Here is an 18,772-nt window from a genome sequence, read left to right on the forward strand (position 1 = left end):
CAGCCCATCTCTGGGGACTCCATAGGGCTCAGATAAGGCTTAGCCCCTAATAGATGACTTCTGCAATCAAGTATTTTAGGAATGGAAGAAATGCCTAAGATCTCTTCACAGATAGTCATAACAAAAACTGTTTGAGCTGCTTTTGGAAATGGAAAACATTTTTTCATAAAAAATCAAGGGTTTGTTTGCTCAGTTTTTCCTTTTTTCCTTTTTTCCCCCCTCTCTTGTTGGATATGTTGTGTCTTTTTGGTCAGCACTGTGTGAATGTTGACCCTGCACTCTACAAAAAAGCAATTCCTCTCTGTCCTGTCTTGGAGCCTGGCTAAATTTTAAATTAAATGTCCTCATTGTTTTTGGTGTGGACTGTTCTGTCATCAGCTCTTTTCTTTACCTTGTAGATAACTTCTCTTTGCTTTTTTTTCTATCAGCAGTCATTGATAAGGGAATAACTTCAGGGTAAAAAAAGCCCTGAAGGAGTGTCTGAGTGTCTTGAAGCTCATAGCAGGCATTCCAGTAATGCCTCAGGATCTGGGATTCCCCCTTCCCCCTCCTTGAATTATTTAGTTGATTTGGTGCTGCTTTGGAATGGTTAAGAAAGCTACTAAAATAAATACCTTATTCCTTGGGTGGTGACAAGTTCCCTACTACAACTAGGAATGTTTTAAAAGCTATTTTATTTCTTTAAACTGACAGTTTATGTAATGTCTGTATTGATTTGTCTATTTAGAAGTGACAGTTTTGAGTTATTTTTGTAGCTAAAAGTTATTAAAGATCTTAAAAGAGTAAAAGCAAGCAAGAAATTCAAATGACAGTATTTTTGTAAGTAAATAAGAATTTAAGCTTTAGCTGACTGTTGTTGTAGCACATACTTAAAGATATATTTTTCATTAATATATCTTTGTATTTATTTTTTATGAAACTCTCCAGTTAACTACAAGGACAAAATTACTTGATTCCCTCCCCATCCTCCCTGTCCCACATAATGTTAAGGTTGAATGGTCACAAGAGCAGTGGCTGATTGAAGTTTGCAAAACAGCCCAAACTTTGTACTGATCCTGAAGTAGGGTAGAAGCTGAGAACAGCATTTTGCAACTGTAAAGGTCAAGAGCAGTTTAAAGAGCTGATCCTCTTTGGGGCCTTCCAACACCAGGCCAAAAGTCAGAGCAGGATAAGCCAAATGGCCTCGGTGTCTGCCTGGAATGGCACAGAAAGCTAAAATTTGAGCAAATCTGAACAGCATCTTCCTGCCTTAAATCACCACCCCAACACAGCCCTGGTCAATGTACTCCAGGTCCTGAGGGGCTTTGTACTGAAAGTTGTAAAGCATTGAACAACATCCCCCTGAAGAAGAAACACCAGCCATGTTCATTTGTTTTGGTACCTGTTGGAACTACAGATTTCAGTATTCCAATTATTTGAGGACCTAGCAAAAGTATTAAAAAAAATAAATGTCCCACACTTTTAATTTTTAACTGTAAATTAGGATTTATGTTATCTGTTCTTTCAACACATCCTTCTGTGTGTGTATATTCTTGATGATTCTTTTATATTTCTCTCTCTCTATATCACCCAGCTGAGAGGGAGGTGTTCTGTTTTCTTTTATAAGAAAACTATTCAAGACTGCAGTTTTGCTTTTCTAAGTAAAAAAAAAAATTAAAAAATAATTTTTGGAGTTTGAGGCAGCTACAGCTGAAGTCCAAATTTTACTACTCCTCATTGGGAGATATAGATTCTGACTTAAATAGTCTGATTGCTATATTGTAGAAAGTGTTTTAAGTGTTCAGGCCTTAATAGTTATGAAGCAGAAATACCAGAAGAAACTGCCCTTTACTTAGTGCAACTTTCCAAAACCTTTTTTCTTTCCCTTGTTCCCTGATGAACGCCAGTAACAGAATTGTTCTGGTAACTTTTAGTGATGGGCTGTGAAACTCATAGCAGACATGACATCATTCAAAAAATTAAAAAGTATTTATTTCTTCAGCCTGCACCATATGAGTTATTTTCACACCTTTGAATTATCAAGGTTTGTGCTAACTTGTATTACTGATTGTTACAGCAATAACCTATATTGTCACAATTTGTGGTCTGACTTGGGTGATTAATTTTAAACGTGTTTTTCATTTTACTACCTGCTCAGTAAATGGAAACTGGGGATGTATATTTACTGTGGCAGATGCTGTTATGGTGATAAATATTCCAGGATCAGCATAGTGAGACTGGGCAGATTCGAGGTTTGTTTTTCAAGGTTGTTTATGTGGGTTTTTATCCCCTAGAGACTAAAGAGTGGTACAATAGAAGTGCTAGTGGTAGAAAATACAGATGTGGTCTGGCCCTCACCCCATTCATGAGGATCTCTCCAAAATTTGGGTTAGATTCTTGTGCTACTCTTACAGTAGCTCTGTGCTGATCCTGATGGAATTGTACCAATTCACAGCAGCTGAGATTGTGACTCATACCCTTAGTCTTTATCCCATGAGCCTGTTAAAGCAGTGAACATGCTTTGAGAATAGTCTGCTAATGATGGTGATTATCACATTTAGAGAGGTGTTTTTCAAACAGCAGAATTCATTCTTTCTTTTGCTGAGACCTACCTGCTCTTCCTTATCAAGCTTCACTCTTTAAAAAAACATAGTGCATTTTTATTAGCTCCAGTGCATTTCTACAGCATGCTCCAGAAACGAGATGGGGGAGCAAAGAAATGGAGAGCTCAGTCAGGGATTGAGATACTCCATTACATGTTTCCAAATGAAACTATTGATTTTCTTTTTTCCTCTCCAGTATTATTATTTTTCCCTGAACTTCTTGATAGGGAGCAATATGATGAGCAACCAGTTATCCCCTCTTGGATTCTATTTCTTAGTAATTTGTATATAGCCTAGCTGGAAAATAGTCCTTGTCTCTGAAGTATTCTGTGTGCATTCCTTGGTATTTTCTCCTGTGTGCTTGTGGAACCACATGTCCAAGAGCAATAATTCTTGTGCAGCTCTCCCTGCTGATTTGGGTGGATACACGAGTGAGTTCTCTCCAGATAAGAGCTGTAAGGACAGGGCTCTGAGGGTTCTTGGCAGCAAAAGAAGTTATGCTGAGATGTTGGGTAGTAACAGTTAAAGAAAGAAAGAAGCATGGTTGATGTAATTTGGTAATAATCAAAGTAGCATTCAAAAAAAATAGGGATTTTATGTAATTTTATTTTCAACTTTTTAGTGGAAGAGTCATAGAATCAGGGTTGGAAGAGAGTTAAGACCAGCAGTAAACCCAGCACCATGACTATAACCCCAATAATTACTAAACCACATCATCCAGTGCCAGATCCAGGAGCCACTTAAACACCTCCAGGGATGGTGACTCCATCACCTCCCTGGACAACCTGTTCCAATGCCTGACCACCCTGAGAGTGAAACATTCTTTCCCAATATCTAATCTAATCTAATCTCCTCTGCCTCAGTTTCAGGCTGTTTCCTTTTAAGGCTATTATATCTGCACATCAGAGTTCAAGGAAAGAGCTCCAAGGCTACTAGAAAAGTTGCAAAGTTACTGTTCACAGTGACATGAAGCCATGATTCCTAATTTTCTAGGCACAGTAAATACTGCCAAACATGCCAAGTGATGTGGTGATGTGCTGAAATAGCAGTGAAACGTTTATTCTTAACAGTTCAATTATAAATGTCAATCTTACTGCATTTTGTTTATGCTGGTCATTCAGCAGGGACTTGTCATTTTCCTCTTCTCAGCTTTGTGAGACAGGGTCAGACCCTCTTGTCAGGAGAGCGGCTAAACTCTTCCTTCCCTTGGGAAGAAGTGTTCCAGGTTCAGCCACTTTCAGCTGCCAAAGTCAAATCTTTATTTTAAAAAAAATTCAGGTCTCTCTTATTAGAGAAAACTTGTGTTTCTCTTCTCTTTCTCCTAAATATACAAATATGCCTCATTTTGACTGTCTAGAATTTTTCATGAGGTGTTAATATAGATTTACCATGGGAACTCCATGGAATTCTCCTCTCTTCATTGGAATCTTGTATTATGTGCCACAGATTCTGCCTTCTCATATGTGAGACACTTGCCTTGACCGATTTTGCTGCAGAATATTCATTGCTAATCATATTGAGGAACTGCTGTTAAAAAAAACCCAACTACAAATTTCAGCGCTATTTAACATTGTTTCTTTTTGCCTTAATACACCCTGAGGATATTATCTTTATTTAAGGAGAGAAGTGGTAGTTTTCGTAGTTATTGAGATTCAAAAAAGGTTTTTTTTTAGGTTCATCTTCCTAGCACTAGACAAATCCTTTATTTTTTTTTTTTCTTTGCATGCTTCCACAGGGAACTGCTTTTAAAATAATATTTTAATTGCATTTCTGTATGACAAAACCTGTTTCGAAAACACAGCAAACACACGTTTTATCAGTTATGGAATTCCTGAGAATCCTTGCTTACTATGCAGTTGTGAAGTGGTGAGGCTGGTTCAGAGACCAGGGTAAATAGGTAATTTTATTTAAACATCCCTGACAATGGAAGAGTACATGGGACGTGGTATAAAATTTACTTATTCTTGTCCATTCTGGCTGAGTTTACGTCTTCCATGATGGACAGTGAACCCTGTTCTGTGGATTTGTCTGCAGTTGTGGTTGTGTTGTGAGTCTTTGCATTCATGCATTTGAACTTGTATCCAAAAGCATGAGCTGTCTGTGGCAATTTGCAGTATTTGCTTCCTTAAAGCAAGGTCTTATTTTGCAAGAGCTTGTGGTCAGAAGTGTTGCTTTAGAAGGTGTTTTGGTTACTATGAGGAACTCTTCAGTGCCTTTGTTGTTCACTTTTTCTCACACTTACTACTTTAACAAGTATTCTTTGTCAGCCTGATGGGGAAAAGTGGTTGTTTATTCAAAGCTGTTTCATGAAAATTGCCTAAACCAGCCATAGCAAAGGGAAAAGAACCAGACCTTCTCTCTGGTGGTCACCTGGGAGCTTTACAATTGCACATCACTTGTACAAATATATGCAATTGTATATATTTGTATTCGTGGTAGGACCACCAGGAGAAGAAGGAAGTGCTGAAGTTAGCAATGAATTTTTCTGTTACTTGGACTGTGCATTTCATTTCTTCTGCAACAGTATTTAAGATGATCTTCTCTTTTAAAATTTTTTGTCTTCCCTTTCCCCTTATGTTATTGTGGTGATCTAGTGTGTGGTTCTTCTCTTACTTTTCTTTCATGCTTGTCCTTCCTGTGGAAAGAATAAATGTTCTGTTATTTGCTGTAATTCAGAATGGTATGGTCTTTTTTTTTTTTCTTCCTAAATCTGTGTCACAGTGTTACCCCTTTCTTTGGCTTAGCTTTATTCTAAGCTTATTCTTAGGACTAGAGTTGAAATTTGAATTTTAAATCCATTCTTTCAGCTGAGTTAGTCCAGGCTGTCACTTCAGCAATCCCCTGCAGATACAGAAGGAAATGAGATGAATGCAATCCTGCAGATTTGATGGCAAACACAAAAATAAGCTGCAGGATAATTCTGCCAACTAAGGACAAATAACGTGTTTTTTTTGTTAACAGCTGCTGCTACTTGATTTGAGTAAAAGATCACCCAGTGTGTACTAGGAATTCATGAAGTACTTCCTTGTATGAAAAGAGCTATTAGGTAGCAGAACTGAAAAAAAATGATTGACTATGTTAATATGGTTTAATTTATACAACATTCATAAAGCGATATGCAATGGTTTTGAGTTACTGCTTAAGCTCTAAAACATAAGTGTGTAGCATAATCATTATTACCTCATATATCTCCTACTAAATTTAGCATTTATAGAAGATGAAAGTAACTGAATGTAGGGAATGGCCAGAGTGTGTTTCACTGGCACAGGTTGTAAAAGATGCTAAAAGGAGGGACAGTTTTTAGAAGTGCAAAGATGTTGCTACTCTTGACCCAGTGAAGGACCCACCAGAATGGGATTTGAGACCACTGGAGTTTATTTCCTCAAAGAAGCAAGTGTATGTACATAATGCTGTGAGCTTCAGCAGTGAACAAGTATGTATTGCTGGAACAATACCACCTTAGTTAATTTATGTTGAAATACGCTTTGCATAGCCCATGAATTTTAATGCAGATGAAGCTGCCAACATGCAAACCATGGATCACTGTTAATTTATAGTATAAGTGATCTGCACAGGAAGTAACCTTCGAGCAGTACTTCAAAACAGGAGATATGTGTTTAAGGACAAAATCCTAGGTGTTTTAGACATTTATGTAAATGTAAATTAGAAGCAAGGCATTCTCTTTCATTTGCCTTTTAGACTCTTGGGAATTTTAAGGTAGCTTAGACTAATTATTATCATTCTATAAAAATGTGATTCTGAGAAGACATTTTTAACCTGTGTTAATTTATGTAAAATTAAAATGACATCAAAAATCACTAGAAATGCTGATGTGCTCAATTTAAGCAGATTATAGATTTTCTAAAGGTATTCTGATTCCATGCTGGTGAAACGTTCAAGTTGGTATATAGAACATGCCTTTTCACTAAAAACAGAGGACAGCACATATTTTTAGAATTTGGCTGTGAAAGCACAGTTCTATGTTTTTTGCTATAAATTTCTTGATAATTTTTCATATTGGCAATAAAAACAGCGAAGCCATCTTTTTTCAAGCAGCAAAGTACTTTACTAAAAAAGTCACCATTTTGAGATTTATTTGAGTTTGATAAAACTTTGATTTTGTATTATCTCATCTCTCACAGTGCACACTGCTTGAGACTTTCTGGACAGGAGCTACATGTTCATGGCACTGTGCTGTGCAATTGGCAGCAACATCCACAGAATCCACAAATAATAATTGCAAATAAAACCTAGTCACAAAATCACATGTGGTCCAACCTTTTGCCAGCATTAAATTCTTTCTTGCAGCATGTTTCCTGATAATTATATTGTGGAATGTCACACTGGCTTATCCCATATGTTAATTAATTACTTTGGCTTGCTTACGAATTTTAACAAAACTTCAGAAAGCTGTTTTTTAATCTGCTGTAGTCACTATCCCCATACTGTTCAGAGGTTGTTAGGTGAAAATTCCAAGTGGATGATTACAGTAGCAGAGCTCCAAATATTTGGAGACAGACTCAATCAAAATTGTGAGTTTGTAAGTAAATTGCGAGATAGGAAGTGAGCCATAGAATTTTATCTGTGAAAAATAACAACTTTCTTACTTTCTCCTTAATATTTTCAGAAATCTTTTCCATATAGTATTGATTTTGAAAATGACACTTTTGCTTTAATTTCCTTTGAAAAGCTGGAAGATTAAAGCAGTATTTATAGTCAAGATTCCTCTGAAAATTACCTGTTGCAAAGCACTGTTGTACATATCCATAATACCCCATATTGCCCTGACAGCTTTATGTGCCATGTATCAGACACCGAGGGGGAGGCAGACCTAATAGAACACCTCATTAGTGTGTTTATTGCTGCAGAATTGGTTTCCCAGTGTGAATATACTCATTTTTTTTGTGTCTAGTAAAGACATAGACTCCTAAAACTCACTCCTGACAAATCACGCAATTTAAAACTGTACCTATTTGGGCAGATTTACTTTTTCCTAATATATCTGGATACTGTAATGGTGCAAGTTGTTACTTGAGCAATCTGAGTTTCATATTGTACAGCAAGACAAATCCATTTGTACTAAAGCTCTTTGTGTTCAGACACCTGTCAAGTGAATTCTTCCCTTCTCATACCTTACCCCTGTGCATGATCACTCTTCCAGATTTATTTCAGGTCACTTTTGGTTTTGAGTTTTATACCTTACTAATGTTTTCGTGGATGTTTCCTCACAAATTTCTTGATCATGAAGGTTTCAAAATGATACAAATGACTGGTTTAAGAAAGTTTTAAGAATACTTTCTTCATGATAAGTCTCCTGGGAAATAGCAAGTATGTTTTCTTTGTGGATTTAAACACTTAAAAGGGCATCACAAATGACAAGCAGAGTGCACAGCATTTGTTTCTTCATGATTAAGTCAGTGAGACCATGAAGATCAATGTTCTGCAAGAAATTTCTTCCACATTATATTTAAAATGTGATGCCAGATAAGATTTTGAAATACTTTTCATTTAAAATGAAACTCTGTGCAGTGATACAAGGTGATGCTATTACACTTAGAGGAGAGCATGAGAATATAATTGAGTCATAGCTTGAGAAAACCTTTTGCACAGGTACTGCTTTGCAGGCTTTATGAAGATTAAATTTTTTAAATATCTCTGTTACACTGGGTTCAGTAATATAGAAATATTGAATGTAATTGAGTTTTTAATTAGATCACTTGTGTGTGATCTAATAACTGATACAGTTGTTCCCACAAATGTTTCATGATAATAAGCCCCAAAGTTCTTAACAGTGCCCTGGCCAGTTCTGAAATAGAAATTGAGAAATAAAAGTACAGCAAATCAAAAGATTTTGAACATTACAATTCTTTAGGCAATTCAGCTTTGTAGTGTTTTTGGTTTTATTGTGGTCAATTTCTGCTGTTTTTTTTTTTTTTTTTTTCTTCATTGAAAATTTTGTTGTCAGGCCTTGTCCAATTTGTAATTGTGCAGTAATGAATTGATCCTCTGGAATTCAGAGTTCTGGGGTAACTGGTGTATACCAAGGTTGATCATTGCACTAAATATCTTCCATCCTCAACTGAAGCTGCACAGGACAGAGGAGGCTTTACATTTCTTAAACTTAAGCCAAACTAGAAACAGGAAAATGCTGTGATTTGAGTCAGTGGGGAGCATACTTGGGATTTAAATACAAATGTAGGAAAAGAATAAATCTTTTGAGTGTGTAATATAATAAAGTCTTTTTTTGTATTTGCATTGAACAAATACATCAAAGTGCTATTTAAAGAGTACTGGTTTAGACAGCAGCAGTGGGTGGGGAACTGTAACCTTGTTAAGCCTTAGACTTTTTAATTTATTTGAAAATGACCACTGTTACTCAAGGAGGCTAATTACAACACATGCTGTAATGGTCAAAACCATATATCTGCATATTTAATATTCTGAAGTGTCAGATGTTCAGGCATTTTTTTTTTTTTTTAAGTTTTCTTGAAACATGAAAACCTGTGTTAGCCAGTGTGGTGGATTTAAAGGTGTAAGATCCCTTCATCCCTTATAACATAATAAAAAAAGGCACTTTCAATCAGGTCTAATAAATGAAGTCTTGTCTTTGACCTTAGAGACCATCTCACCAGAAGGTGGAAGTAGTCCAGGCTGCAAGATGGGAAGGTGGCTTTGGGCTAATGCTGGAGATCACCACCAGTGAGGACCATGGGTAGAGATCCTAAGTTCCAGTCAGACCTTGGAATCCAATATTTATATATTTCTTCCAGTGAGATATCTTTGAGGAGCCTCATAGTAGGATGACCATCAGGCACCTTACTGTAGTTGGGATTTGATCTTGCAGTGGTTTGCAGCTCCTAGACCTGGAGACAAGATCTTAATCCCTTTCCCTTAGTGCTGTAACTCCAGAGGAGCTTGGCAGTGACAGGCAGAGCCCTGAGCTGCTGTTGGAATCCTGTGTGGCTGCAGCTGGGAGCTCTTGTCTGCATGGCAAGGCACAGACCAGGGGTGGTGATAGTTAATTCCTGGCTCAACAGCTGACTTTACCTATTCAGATTTTACTTTAGTGGGGACAGCAGACTGTTAAGATTTCGTTTCTGCTAAGTGAGACCTTATTTTCATGACTTCAGTTAAAAGCATCCCTGTGACTCCCCTTTTGGATATCCAGGATTGTATGGTTCCAAGCTAATTATGTTAATCTGTTCTGTTGTCTCTGGATCCCCTAAATGAATATTACTTGAGCTATTAAAGGAAAACAGTCATCTTAGGGCAGGCTATAGCTATATTATGTTGGTACTGTTTACTATTTCCCATTATTATTTGGTGAAGTATGAAGATAAAAGCCATGGAGAAATGCAAGTTTAAATAGACCGAGAATGGTTGGAGAAGATGAATTTTAAAAAGAAATAATTAAGGTGTAACAATATTAGATTGGCTTGGCCGAGGAAGGAAGGGAAAGATGCATCATTATAAAGAAAACATAGAAGGTACAATAAAATAACAGATTCATTGACATTAATTGATTTTGTGTCTGATCCTGCCTAATAAAAGAAAATCTCTAAGGTTCTTCTGCATAGAAATCACACTAAATGGAAATACATTTATTTAAAATACCTTTAGGGGCTTGAGAGAGTTTGTGTGCCTGCAGTGCTGTTCCTTCAGTCCTTGCAGGGTAGGTTTTAGTCTTTACATATGTGAATATAGGGGCACAGTCGATGCCATCCTGTTAGTGGAGAGGGAGATCTTCAGGAGCTCCTGCATGTCCAGTGAGTTACTGAGCAGCCCCGGGCAATTCGTTTGGCTCCTGTGCTGTTTGCCAGGTGCTCAGCAGTGACTTGGGGAAGGAATAAAAACAGGGGGCTGCCCTCATGTGCTGCTGTGGAATGTCACTGTAGCTCTGTGGTATTAGTGCAGAGCTGTGCAGCTCAAAAAAAAAAAAGAGCAATCTGAGCATAAATTTGATGTTGGAATGATTTAGTGTCTGCTTCCCAGGACATGAGGGCTGCCTTTTCCTACTCAGGACGTTCAGCCATTCATTTTTTTGTACGTTGATGATAACTCGCAAAATTAGCAGAGAGCAATTCCTTAATAAATTACTAAAACTCATTTTCCCTTTGTGAAAACTAAGATTCGATTAATCTTTCACGTGGTCAGTTCCCATGGCAGTGTGAAGATAAGCTGTCAAGGGGTCCCAGTTCAGCAGAGGAGCTGCTGTGGCCGGAGTGAGTCCGTGGGGATGCGGAGCTGTCAGATCCTTGCCTTGCACACTGCAGGCAGCGCTGGAGGAAAAGGAGTTTGTTGTGTGCTGTGTGCACAGCCAGCTGCTCTGAAGGGCTGTGAAGAACGAGGCTGCTGTGGGAGGCTCGTGGAGGGCCTGCAACTGTCACTGAAGAATTGGAAATTCTAAGTGATGTGAGAAGGCCAAGCAGTCTTTGTGCATCAAACCAAACAACAGCCTCCCCAAGCAGATTGTATTAAATGAAATTGTTTCTTCTGCTTTGCTTTTTCTTTCCACTTCAAATAAGCTGAATTTCTAGGTGGTATTTGATATACAAAGGGCCTTCTTTCAGCTGATTTAGTTATATGAGAGTGTGCACAATACTAAAATTTTGTTAACATTTTCAAATAGCACTGACTGGAGGTTGTTTCTAGTGTGTTAGATGTTGGTAGAGGTTTTTTAATTATGTTGTTGTTCAGCAAGAAAACTTTCAGATATTTGTTATGTGCCTCTAAACTAACGAATTATGGTTTTTGCAATGCTGCTCAAAAGCAACAGTCTTGGTTTTAAAGTTAGTTTCTGAGCTGTGGACTGGAAACTTTGACTTGTTTGTGGTCTCTGTGAAGGTGTTGATGGGAGCAAGTTTTTCCATTAGATGAAGTGGTTCAAATGTATTTCTTTATCCTGTATTTCTTTATTCAAATATAACTTCTGAATCTGAAACAGCATCTTATAAAAGAAATGAGATTGAATACAATTCAAGTGTTTTGCATCAGTGTTCTTTACACTGACTGCAGCCTTAACTTCTATAGCCTTCCCCAAGGTCACCCGTGCACAAACTGGATACAGGTCTAAAATACTGGTGTTTAATAGCTTCTCTGTAGAAAGCTATAATGATGTAGGTATGAGGGGTTTTTTTTCATAATATCAATACTCAGTAGGAATTTTGAAAAGTATTTCACTTATTTCCTGTGTTTTAATCCCTTTTAAACATGGTTTTGTTGGGTGTGTTATTTATCTGACCTCTAGAGCAGAAGGGAGTTGCTTTTTACAGTTGAGCTGCTGTGTTTTCAGAAGCTGCAGAAGTCAGGCTCACTTGGCATCAAGGTGGTCCAGTTACTTTTGAGAGGAAAAGCACAAATTTATTTGCTAAGAAAAACAGAAGTCAGAGGCCTCAGAATGAAATGAAAGTAATGGAAAGTCTGAAGATGTATAAAGCCAAAGGTTGCTTTTCAAGCTTTCAATTCCTAAACTGCCTTTTTAAGCTTAGGGTAAGAAGTGAAAAGACAAATTTTAGTATTACTTATGTACCTAGTAACAAAACTCATTTTTTCCTGCTTGTTACTTAGAGTGAGATTTGTAGTTTTGAGAACATGTGAATTAACTCTCTCAAGTCAAGCAAAGTCTCAGTGACTTTCCTTGAGCACAGTAGTAAAGGAAGATGCACTTTTTTTTGTTGGTAAGTCAGCAAACAATAGTATTGTCAAAGAAAACAAATATCATTTGGGTTTCAGTTCAGTACTACAGCATAGGGTGCTTTCACAGAAGAAAAATAATTTTCTTAAGTTATGCAATGTTTTTCTTAAGTTATGCAGCTACTCTGATCTAAAATCCTAGTTCTGTACTTAAAATATTAGTTGTTCTTTACAGTTCAGAATTCTCATTCACTTGACACTACAAATTGCTGGTGTAAGTGCTGACTTGTAAGAGCCTATACAGAAGTGATTTCGTGACAAGATCAACCAATACTAATACAAACTTTGTCTTTGTTTTCAGTCCAGAGGAGCTTCCAGTCCATGATGTGATGATAGAAAAGGTAAGTCCACTGTCCTCCAGGTTTTTTTACTAGTAAGTAAACATTTAGAGATTTACAGCTTTTAAAAATATAAATCATTGTGAAATGTGTTGATGAAAGATTTTAGTGATTTGCATTTCCAAAGAAGCGCGTTCTAAGTACCAAAAACTGTCACAGATCTCTGGGTGCCCGGTCGTTCTTACATTTGCTCCTGCCAATGGCAGTGAATATTCCTCTCCTGTTACTTTGCCTAGTGAAGGGAATGGAGCTACTTAAGAGCTCACACCCAGCTCTGCCCTGAAAGAGTGAAAGCTGAGGTCCTGTGCCAGGAGCTGCCATCAGCTGTGCAGGGGGATGGATGATGTGAGTGAGGTGGTGGCACTGACACCGAGGTGTGCACTGCGTCCTGGGGAGCCTGGGCTGCTCTGCTCCTTTGGGAAATGGTGACAAATATCCTGCTGCCACTACAGTAATGCTGAGATGCTGAGCTGGCTGTATTCTGGATGTGCAGGTCCTGTTGGCAGCTGCTGTGGGTCCTCGTCCAAAAATCCTTCTGCTGCTGCAGGGTTCTGGAGAATTAGTTTGGCAACTGATGCGTTGGGAATGTGGAAAAATAATGGGGAACTGAATTTCTGCTTGTCTGGACCTAGTTACTGTTGGTATTTCCCCTTGGTTGGTTGGGTCTGTTGTTACCTCCAAGACCAAATCAAACCAGAAAAATTAAGATCAAGTATTTAAAGCTGTAAGTTTAAGTTAGCCCTCTTGGCTGCACAAATCAGTAGAATACATGGAAAGAGGATGGAATGACTTACTTCAAGGCAGCTCAGCTCCTTGAGTGTTCAGACCAGCAGTGCTTCTGAAAATGAATTATTTTGTACTTCAATTATATACTGAAGCTAGTTAGAGATGCTTACTGCAAAAGAGTAGAACTTGTCTCTTTTGTTTTGCCTTGGTTCATGTGTGAATTTGCATACACACTCTGAAATAGCTGCATTTTCCTGCCATGTTTCATTACATTTAATAACACAGTGAGTGTAATGTATAATTTCATTTCCATCAGAAGGACACAGCGGGGGGTGAGTCTCTGAGCAGAAATGTTAAGCAGCTTGCAGCTACTGTGGTAGATGTGTTTTGAAGCTCTGATTCACTGTAGCTTTGTAGTTAGCCTTAAATTATTTGGGGGAAATAGTGTCTCGGTTCTCTGTCCCAAATTGTATTCGTGCTGTCTCAAAGTGTCAGCACAGGAACTGTATTTATGGAGTCAGTGTTAAATTGCAAGTCCAGTGTGTTTTTATAATCATCCAGTGATGCTCTTGCATTTGACTGCTGGTTACACTCCTGATGGTATCCTGACCTCTGCTGGTCTGAGCTTTATCTGGCTTCTGTCAGCAGGATTCGAATCTTTGCAATTTTCAAGATACCATTCATAAGGATTACTGTGTTATGTTAATGTAGGCTAAGATTAAAAGCTTTCTGTACAATATCTTTTGAAGTCACTTACTCAGCAGAGTTGTTTATGCTTTCCTTTTGCCCTGTGAATTTTAAAAAATATTCCTAACTCAAGTTTTCGTTTCATTTGCAACTTACGTAAAAGGTTGATATCCTTGTGAATTCGGAATCTGTTCTTCAGATACAAAAAAACCCCTTAGGCTGGGATTCCTGTATGTGTATTTGTATTTTTGGTCATAACACTTTTACTCTGCATTAACAGTAATTACTCTTTTTGGTGCTTCATTTACATTGCTGCACGTTTGATGCCTTAGATGTGTCAAATCATTGTCCTGTGTTATGAACTTCTTAACATTGAGATGAATCATCCAGCACATCTCAGATAAAACAAGGGGAGGAAAGATTTTCTGGAGGAGGAAAGGAGAACTGACCTCAGTAGATCTATAGTCTGTCTCTGACTCTGATTTTGAATTCTATGAAATGTTTTTAAATCATTTTCAGTTAGGTTTTGTCATTGGTTTACTTGATTATAAATTCTCTTGGGGAGCAGTTCAGCAAGTTTTGGTTTTGTCTGAGGCTTTTGCTGAAGCATTGCTTTAAGCCTCATCTCTCTGGGAAGGTGGAGTGCTGCACACGAGAGGGCTGCTTGCCAACTTCATGATTTTTTTGCTTTCACTAGGGCATTGTTTACTGACATGAGAGACGGAAACCAGCTCTGCTTCAATTAGGGGTTTTGTTACACCCAATGGCAAAAATGCTTCAAAGTGTAAAATGCACTCAGAAGACAGATAAATGGATTTTTTTCCCCTTTTTTTGGTGACAGCTACATGGAACTTGTCTGAAAGAGCAGCAGCAGCATTCTTCTTCTCTGCAATGAGCTGCCTCAGATCTGTCTGTGTTTTCAGTGTTGTACCTGTTAGACATGAAAGTGAACATAATTCAGATAGGGAAAGAAATAGCTAAAAGTTTTCAACAACTGAACACAAAAATAATTGCTATTTTGACTACAGTAGCATCACTTGAGAATGGGTAAATTCACACAAAGACATAAAAGCTTGACCAAATATACAATTGAAGTGAGCTTCTGGCTCAAAAGACCAAAAATCTTGAAAGCAGATCAAACATACAAACATAAAGTCTGTGGAAGCAGATAGGGTTTTATTTTTCTTACCAATTACATGAAAAACCTGTTGAGGGCAGAGACCTTTCCTGACTTCCTGTTATTCGTGCAGCTTAAACTATGCCTAAAGAACAGCTGCTTTAAGAGATGTTGAAAATGCTGATTTCTTAAAGGGGTTACAAGTGTGAAGGAGAATCAGAAACAGTGTTGTGAAATCTTGGGAGCAACAATTTTTCTAGCCTTGTCCTCTAACGTAAGTCTTAAGAAATGTCTTTTAAAAAAAATTTAAAAGGCAAGTATTTGAGCTATTACCCAACACAGCCAGAACCTGAACAGGAATGTGGGCAGTTGATAGCAACATGAGTAGATAGATAAGGTTAAAAGAGTAGAGGCACTTCTTTTCCCCATAATATTTTTGTACTTGTGTCAGGCTTGCAGAATTTGAATTCAAACAAAAATAACTTGAAAACCCAAACCAACTTATTTCCAGGACATTTTGTGGACTTATCATATTTGGGGTGGACCCAAACTTCATCGAGTTATTCTTCTGGTAATGGAAGGCTTTGGGCTCCTGCATTAAAAAAGTTCAGGCAGTTAAAGAAGCCCATTTTATTGCATTGATAGCAAAAAAAAGAATGCACAAATTCTGATGGGTAAAAGCTAGAAATAAAATCGGGATTCTATTGGGACAATAAGTAATAATTTCCTTTTATATTTCCCCCAACATTTTGGATGCAATTGACTTTATAAATACTTAATGAAAGTGTTAATAACTTTTCAGTATCCAGCGGAGCTTTAAAATTAAACTTTTACATTGTTACCAGATTGAATCACTAACCATATGAATATCCTTCCTGTCTTTATTAATCCCTAGATTTGAAGTTGGAGGTAGAGGGGCTGTCCTTTACAATAAAACTAAATACTTCTTTATATTCAACTCTGAAAAGAAAGCAGTAGCCACACACATACATTTTTCTGCTTTAACCTTTCCAGTCTGGATCTTCTGCTCCAAAGCTTTATTGAGAGAGCTGAAATAGTCTCATTAAAAACATGTAAAAAACACACAGCTAACTATTAACTTTGTAGTATAATCAGAGACTTTGCAAAATGTAAAGCTGGGCTGTAAAAATAAGTGCTGAAAGTGTTATCATTGGAGCTAACAAAATACAGATGTTTGGTCGTGTAGTGCCAAAGAGCCTGGAATTCCATGGACTAAGATGGCTGATTCCAAGTGCTTGTTTGGTTCCCAAATTCAAGAAGCTGATGGCAACTCTAGCAATATTTTCGTAGATAGAAAAGCAGTTTCTAAGCTGGTAGGGCTGTGCTTGTGAGACTACATAATGTAACCATTTATTTTGAGAAGATGGGGTTTGTTTTGGGTTTGATTCTCAGTCTATCACTTGTTACTGAAATAGTCTTCTCAGTAATAAAGTTTAAGCAAATAGATCTTCAGAAGAAATCTTTGACGTTGAGTTACAGGGTAATTCAGGTGAAAATGTGCCATGCCAAGGAAGACAATTATGGCAAGGATTTCTAGCTTTTAATGTCTAAAAATTAAAGCTTATTCCCACTTCTGCTCCTGTGCTGTCACTCTTACATGCACTTGTTTTTGTTCCTTTTTAACTCTGTGCCTTTTAAGAAGGGATGATTTGTGTGATCACTTGCAAACAGAAGCTAATTATGTTTAGGGCAAGTCTGGGGAAAGAAGATCATTTCAGAACAACTAACTTTTAAGTGGCTTGCAGCAGAAATTATTTGCCTGAAAACTGAGTATAAAAACGAATGGAAGTTGATGTTGTTGTTTGGTTTTTTTAACTTGCCAAATATGTAAGAAAGAAACTTCAAGAAATCTTGCACTTAACCTCCTCTTACAAAATACAATTCCTGCATAGTTCTGAAAATAAGAGTTTCTGCTTTGTTTTTGGTTGGCTGGTTTTTTGGATGTTTTAAATGAACTGGTGTTATTCTTTGCTGTTCTCAGATGACTGAGTAAAAAGTTCATAATGCTCTCTTAAACTTTTTCTTGTTATTTTTAAAAAAACATAAACAACTTTTAATGCATTCGTTTTGGAGATACTAAAAATTTCTAATTTCTTTTCAGCAAAAGCACCTTGAAATTGAAAGAACTACAAAATGGCTTAAGATGCTGAAAAGCTGGGAAAAATACAAGAATAGTGAAAAGGTAAAATTCTGCATGCTTTTTTCATTGGCTGTCACTTTGGAAAGAATGTATACCCTGAAATTAGATTTCCTGTGTTTGATACCTGAAAAGAAACAAACCCAAACCCCAAACTGGAAGAATAAGGTTTTTTTGTTCTTCCAAAATTCAATAATACCTAATAACCCAATTGTAATTACCCAACAAAATTGGTAATCAAATGGAGGAATTGTGTTTGGTATGTTCACGTGTGAAGAATAAACTGTGGACACAGTGGGTTATGTCAGGTGTGCCATTAAATGCTAAATACTTTTACTTGCTTTAAAAGCTAGGTGGGGACTTCCATATGAACAGTTTATTTGCTGGAATTGTGGTCTTGGTCATCTTAAAATTATGGAAGGATTTCAGCTGGAAAAATAACTTGCTGGAGAGGCCGTATTCCCAACACTGGGTCCTGGGGGGGCTTTCATATCTGATCTTGTGGCTGTTTGGTGAATAATGCACAGAATCCTGAATTCAGATTCCTTCTTCTCTTTGACACAGCTTAAGACTTGCATTTTCTGTTGGGGCTTCTGTTGGTATTTTTTGGTGCTGCTGTACTGTGCAGAGGACCAAGGGCAGCTGTTACACATCCCAGGTTCCTGCCCAATGACTGGCCTGGAATGGCCTCACTCCCTTACTGGCCTTCTGCTTAAGTAAATTATCTATGCAAAATTGAGACCTTAGAAGAGAGGGATTGAGACCAGAATACTTGTTAGCCTGATGAGCAGAGAGCTGAGATGCTGCAAATAAAGTAGAGGGAGAAAGATACTTGGCATATCCTTTGCTCATCCTGTCTGCTTGCTACATCTGTTTTTGAGACTTTTTTTGTTAAAAACCAAAGCCACTGGTTGATCTCTTTCAGGACATATCTCAGAATCTAGAAAGTCCCTTTCCTTAAAATATGATATGAATGCATGAAGAATAATTACTTGTTGTCCAAGTTTTTCTTATAATCCTACTTTCTGTCCTGCCATTTCCTCTGGGAGGAGAAACTGGAGATCTTAACTGTTGTGACTTTGTTTTGTTAATGTTGCAGTAAGGAGATTTTAAGATCAAATATATTCCCAAGTCAAAGGGACAATAAAAAAACTCTGTAGCAGCTACTTTGTTTGCAAAGAGAATGTTAAATATGACCTTCAGGTAACACAGTAACCACATGTCATCTAAGCTGCAGTGGTTGTGCTCTTCAGCCATTGGTGACATCAGTCCACGAGACACTGACTTAAATAAATAATCCCCTCTTCACCAGGCATGCAGAAGGTCTAGCAGATCAGCTGAACAGAAAGAGTTTCAGTTCATGTAACAAATTATAGGCTGAACTATAAATAGTGGCTGGAATAATTCAATATGTTCATAAAGGGATGAACTTCACTTGAGGCTAGGAAAAATGTTCACTCATTGTTGAACT

At 37.5% G+C, this 18,772-nt stretch overlaps 1 protein-coding gene across 12 annotated transcripts in view; it reads left to right on the forward strand.

The window, feature by feature from the left end:
* USP6NL (USP6 N-terminal like) overlaps window positions 1-18,772 on the forward strand; it is a 110,899-nt gene that overhangs the window by 57,583 nt on the left and 34,544 nt on the right. For all 12 annotated transcript variants that reach the window (XM_014883087.2, XM_088165929.1, XM_088165932.1 and 9 more), the window contains 2 exons: window positions 12,577-12,616; window positions 17,266-17,346. In XM_014883087.2, coding sequence (XP_014738573.2) covers window positions 12,577-12,616; window positions 17,266-17,346 — 121 coding nt within the window. The remainder of the gene's footprint in view (window positions 1-12,576; window positions 12,617-17,265; window positions 17,347-18,772) is intronic.

Source organism: Sturnus vulgaris, chromosome 5 (genome assembly GCF_052056855.1).
Source record: "Sturnus vulgaris isolate bStuVul1 chromosome 5, bStuVul1.hap1, whole genome shotgun sequence".
Classification (NCBI taxonomy): Eukaryota; Metazoa; Chordata; class Aves; order Passeriformes; family Sturnidae; genus Sturnus; species Sturnus vulgaris.